This window comes from Mastomys coucha, unplaced genomic scaffold, assembly GCF_008632895.1.
Source record: "Mastomys coucha isolate ucsf_1 unplaced genomic scaffold, UCSF_Mcou_1 pScaffold9, whole genome shotgun sequence".
Taxonomy (NCBI): domain Eukaryota; kingdom Metazoa; phylum Chordata; class Mammalia; order Rodentia; family Muridae; genus Mastomys; species Mastomys coucha.
In genome coordinates this window covers 65,112,558-65,118,557 of record NW_022196915.1, presented here as the reverse complement: position 1 = coordinate 65,118,557, position 6,000 = coordinate 65,112,558, and the positions used below count along the sequence as shown (strand labels likewise).

Below are 6,000 nucleotides of genomic sequence, written 5' to 3'. Positions count from 1 at the left end.
GCTTAGACAAAATGCTAACACCCCACACTTCTAAGTTGCTTCTCCCTTGTTCGTCCTGTGATGGGAAAGCCACACACCACTTCCTGCTTGGCCTTCAGTTCTCATTCCTGGCTCTGCTCCACTTTTGCTCTTCTCGATTTTCATTCCCCCTTTCTTCCAATTCATCCCATTTCTGCACATAATTTTTTTTTTATTCAAAAGTTTTCTTAACTATGGCACTCAGGTTAATTTTTACATATGAACTCATATTTAATATGGATGTAGATATGAATATAAAGTGAACAGTAATTGGAGAAAGTGCTTTTTATGTACTTAACACTAAAAATGAATGTTTTACTTTCAGCTTGAGATTGTTTCAAAAGTTTGACAACTTCCGGATCCTTGTCTGTGGAGGAGATGGAAGTGTAGGCTGGGTTTTGTCAGAGATTGATAAACTGAACTTGCATAAACAGGCAAGTACACACTGGAGTGTTTGAGATGGGTTCTTGCTGTGTAGCTTAAGCTAGCCTTGAAATCTTGTTCCCCAACTTCCCCGAAAGTGTCATCATTACCTTCTTTTGCAGTGCCAGCTTGGGGTGCTACCCTTGGGTACAGGCAATGACCTTGCTCGAGTTCTTGGCTGGGGAGGTTCGTATGATGACGACACCCAACTTCCTCAGATACTAGAGAAGCTGGAAAGAGCCAGTACCAAAATGTTGGACAGGTAAAAGAAGTTTTCCTTCTGAAAATGTAAACCTGAGATTGATCTTTTCAATTTTAGTAACTGTAAGTCCAAGATTCCTGGTCTTGTTCATTAATCTTCGAGATCCTGAATAGAGTTTGCACGAAATAGACACTCAATAAAAGATGCCTTTGAATGATTGGATGGATGGATGGATGAGGGATTGATGGATGGATGAATGGATGGATGATGGATGGATGGATGGATGGATGGATGGATGGATGGATGATGGATGGATGGATGATGGTTGGATGGATGATGGATAAATGGATAGATGATGGATGGATGGATAGATGATGGATGGATGGATAGATGATGGATGGATGGATAGACGATGGATGGATGAATGATAGATGGATGGATGGATGGCAAAAGCCTGAAGAAATGGTTCCAGTGAATTCCTTATTTAAATGTAGATGTCTGTGAAGTTACTAATTTTTGTTTTATTGTGGTTTGGGGATAGGGTTTCCCTATGTAACTCAGACTGACCTCAAACTTGAGATCTCCTGTCTTATTGTCTCTGAGTGCTAGTATTATAGGAGTGTACCACCATGCCTAGGAATACCAACTACTTTTAATCACTGTTCAGATCGGAAAGCTGATAGTTAACTTTGTAACGAGAGCTTCTGATAATGGATTGATAAGACCCATCATCTAAGAAAAGCAGTGTCATTTTCAGTTTGCTGGAGAGGCCTCTCATTAGCTAATTCCCCCAATAATTAGATGGTAAAATGATAAGGGAGTCCTGCCCAGGCCAGGGATATAGCTCAAAGGTAGAAGAATGCTTGCCTTGATGGGGGGTGGAGGGTGGGGTAGGAAGAAAGAGACAGGGAAACAGACAGACAGATAGATAGGCAGACAGACAGAGAGAAAGGGAGAGACAAAGACAGAGAGAATATGAATTCTGTCCCAGAGACAGGGAATTATTAGGAACACTCACGAAGATGAAGGATCTGTCACTGTTTACACTGTCCTCCATCCCTTCCCCTCCCCTCCCCTCCCCCCCCAACCCCATTTTGAAAGGCCATGTATAAAACAGAGCTCACAGTGTTTGTAGCCTAATGTGGAGAAGGCATTTAGAATTTGGGTTAAGGGAACAACAAGTTTCAGTAAGCCTTAATTACCCCACCCCCAAGAATATGAGTCAGATATCAAAATATCATTACAGACTTGAGCTCGCATGAATCAAAACAACTTTGATAGGATTAGCCATCTGTGGAACTCTTCCTGAAAACAAAATCGCATCAGGGAGCCACCAGTCAAAAATGTAATTATCCCCAGATGAGCAGTAGCCTCAGTGTGGTAACCTTGTCTATCACGCTGTAACGAAATGCTCGATTCCTCGGCTGACAACTTACTGAAGACTAGACCTGGATGGCAGAACCTTAGCCTGTATGCGTCCAAAGCGGCATGAGGGGACACTCGTTTAGCCATAATGCTTCATAATTTGGGCCGGTGGTAGAATCAGAATCTCCAAGGTTAAAAAGAAAGCTAGATGAGAGGGAAAATAGAAAGGGGTGGGGCCGGGGGCGTGGCTCGGCGCATGTGCTGTGCAAGTCTGAATTTGGTTCCCCAGAGCCCATTCAGAGCAGAGCACAGCAGCGTCTGTAATACAGTGCACCCTCTGGCAAAATGGAAGGAGGGAGCAGAAGAGTCCCCAGAAATCCCCGGCTAGCTCTCCTGGCACATAAGGTGCGAACAAGGAGACCTAGTCTTAAACAAGGTGGAAAAAGAGGACAAACACATCAAGTTGTCCCCAGATCTCTGGCTACACACAGGCTGTGGTGGCGCATACATACTTGAACATGCGAGCACGAGCTCATGCGCACCCACGTACGCACACACATGTCCTATCTACACATACAGAAACAGGAAAGAAAAGAAACTGGTGATGGATAAGTTAACTATCTCAGGTGTCGTGGTTACTTCACAGTATTTATGTACGCAAAAACAGCAGTTGTAGATTGTAAACACGTAGTATCTGGAAGTTTTTACCTTCGTAAAGCAGAGGGGAAGGAAGGGTTTGAATGAAATAAAATCAGCTTTGAGGTGGGGGAGAACACATCTGAAAGTAGTTTCCTAAATGGTTCAGTGCTCTGGTTCCCTAACAACACGGAGTATTTACTAAGACATATATAGATATAGATATAGATATAGATATAGAGATAGAGATAGAGATAGAGATATAGAGATAGAGATATACACACATATATGTATATATACACACACACATATATACGCATATATATGTATATATATATACATATGCGTTTTCCTGCATTTGTCACATTGAACACATGGAGGTCTTTTGAGTCTCAGTTCTCTCCTTGAACCTTGTGGTTCTTAAGAGTTCTAATTTAGTCTCTCAGGCTTAGTGGTAAGCACCTTTAACTCATGAACCTTCTTACCAGCCTCAAGACAGTATTTTAAATGCTTCTTTTTGAGGCAGATTTAAAGGGCTGTCCTAGGAAATGCTTTCTAGACATATACTCCCCCAGGTGGTTAGCTGAGAAATAGCACCCCTGTGGTCAGACTCCTGGACATCCACCGGCGTGCCAAAAAGCAGCAGAGAAAAGGTGATGGTCTTTTATTAGAATCATTTTGTTTTATTTGTGGCTTTACAGTTTGTGAAAGACAGGTGAGCCTATGCGCCACCACCGCCCGGCGGTACACTGTTCGTAACAGCATCGTTATGACTATTTTACGAAGATCAGGCATGGGCTTCTAGAGACAGGGGGAGTAGAAAGAACTCTGGCTGTTCGCCCGGCGTTCTGTGGTACTCATTTTGTGTTGCCGTCACTACAGTCCCCCAAATAAGCTAACCTTCTCCTCTCTATTCTTGACACCATCAAAGTCACGTACCCAGCAAGCAGTAGGGCTGGTGCATTTCATCTGGAGTAGAAAGACATAGGGTGACCAGCATCTGCTGCCGTGGCCTGGTGCTGGAGTGTTTGGATGTTTCTAACTGGAGAGAGAATGGTAGAATGTGGGAATCATAAACTATGAATCCAATGTTTTATGAGATTATCACAATTTGTCTCTGTCCCATACTCCATTTAAGATAGAATAAAACTATATGCCATAAATTTTGTATGTATGTATGTATGTATGTGGCGTGGGGATAGCTTATTAAGATTTAAAGTTTTAACTTAAAGATTTAAGTTTTAGACCAAAGGATTTTCTCCCATCAGGTGGAGTATAATGACCTATGAACTCAAGTTGCCAGCAAAAGCGTCTCTACTTCCTGAACCTGCGGAAGCGACTGAGGAATTTTACGTAAGACTGATCTTTAATCAACTGACCATTGGAAATGGTCTATCTTGGGGGCGGGGGAGATGGCAGTGGTGGCACGTGTGTTTCACGGTGTTGCTGCCTGCCTCCAGGCTCCTCTCCCAGAGCAAAGAATCCTGAGGATCAAAGTTCGAGTCCCTCTGTGACTATGAACCCTACGTCACTGACCTTCCTGAACCTTACCACTTTGTCTGTAACCTGGGTCCTGGTGACCTGAGGATTTAATGGAGCCGACATATATACAGCATCAGACATGCATTGTCCCGTTCTCATGACCCAGGAGGCCAGCAGATAGCATCTTCTGTTGGGGGCTCACTTATCTTCTGCACTGGTCACGAGCACCTGCTCGGTTATTAGGTGTCTGCCCAGCTCTGATAAAACCCTCCCTCTCATGGTCCAGCACTCCTGGCTGGAAGATCATGCAGTTTTTCTCTCTTCCCATTTGCCTGCTCTCGGAAGGGACAGCAGACCCACATTAAGCCCATCGATCCTGAGCAAGCAAGGGAAGGAACGCTGCTCACTTCCCTCTATCTCTGCTGCTGACTACAAGTGTCTAAAATTTTTCAGACATGTTTAAACCTCAGAGCAGTGGAAACTTAAAACAATCTGGCTTCTGGGAGATTAGCTCTGACTCATTACGGCCCTTTGATCTACCACAGCATGTTTTTCTCACTAGGAAAATTCACCTCTTTGGAGCTGAAATCTTTGTTTTCCATTGGGAAAATTATTATCTTGTCAAAGCTAAGACAGGGGCATTCTTAGAGAAGATAAGTGTATTTTTCAGATAGGAAAAATATTTAAAAAGCTCCAAAACATGAAAAAGTAGTAGAATGGTATGAAATGGAAAATAGAAATAATATTCAGCCTTGTCGCCTAAGATTCTTAACTGTAGAGGTTAAGAATTTACTGTTTAATTTCCAGCAAAACTCTCAGTTATCTAATTCTATGTGAATATGCCTACAGTGCCTATCTCTCTGGAGGCCAGGCTTCTCAGTAGCACTTTTCATTAGTTACTCATTTTTTCCCCAGAATGAGGAGGAGAAGTCATAACCCTGCTAAGTGACACTGTAGTAGATTAAAATGTGTCATCTATAAATTCTGCTCTTGGACATAAATATTATCTTCTTCCTCAGAAAGAGGTATATTTTTTATCTGATTATCCTTAATGAGCAAATAAACATGAGCTTCAAGCAGCATTAATGGGATGGCAGTAATTAATAAGTTAATCAATGACATTAATGAATGTATTCCTTTATAGCATCAGGGCCCATGCCATATATTACCCACCCTGCAGTGAAGAGAATAAGCTGACTGCTGAAGAATATTGCCTACTTTGCATTTTTCAAAGATACATTTCCATTGTCCTGATATTTAAAGATAGAGATTCTTGTATTTAAACCAAGAGGTTAGTCGGGCAGTGTGATATTGTGTAACATGGAAGACCCGTAGTTACTCTGGTGAAATTCCTTTTCCGGGCATGGTCTGCACTGGAAGGAGGTGAGGTAGACATTGAAAATTAGCCACTGATGAACTTGACCATAAATTTAAAATGAGATTCTTTGGGAAGATGCCAGTCAGAATGGCATTGTGGAGGAGAATAGTTAATGAAACTCCAGTCATATGCTCAGGGTGACAAGAAGCGCTAGCAAAGCGAACAAATGCTGGAGACCGGCTTGAATGGGGCCATCACTTCTATTGGAAAATCCTGAGTTTATGACATGGAATGCATATGAAGGAAACATTTGACAGAGACTCTGTACATGAGGCTGTTAAATAGTGTGCATGTTTTTATATATCATGAAGGTGTGTTCTTTTGATAGGATGTTAAGGTTTGAGTCCAGTAGAAGAGGAGATACAGGACATTGGGCAATGTCATGTGTTTCACTGTCTTAAGACAGCAGTTCCCAGCCTGTGGGTTGTGACCCCATTGGGTCAGATATCCCGCAAATCAAATATTTACATTATGATTCATAACAATAGCTAAATTA

The 6,000-nt window shown here is 42.2% G+C and overlaps 1 protein-coding gene across 10 annotated transcripts in view; it reads left to right on the top strand.

Annotated features, from left to right (window-relative positions):
* The window catches only part of Dgkh (diacylglycerol kinase eta), a 159,490-nt gene that overhangs the window by 110,858 nt on the left and 42,632 nt on the right, over positions 1-6,000 (top strand). For all 10 annotated transcript variants that reach the window (XM_031362511.1, XM_031362519.1, XM_031362510.1 and 7 more), the window contains 3 exons: positions 344-452; positions 564-703; positions 3,913-3,997. In XM_031362511.1, the coding sequence (XP_031218371.1) occupies positions 344-452; positions 564-703; positions 3,913-3,997 (334 nt within the window). The remainder of the gene's footprint in view (positions 1-343; positions 453-563; positions 704-3,912; positions 3,998-6,000) is intronic.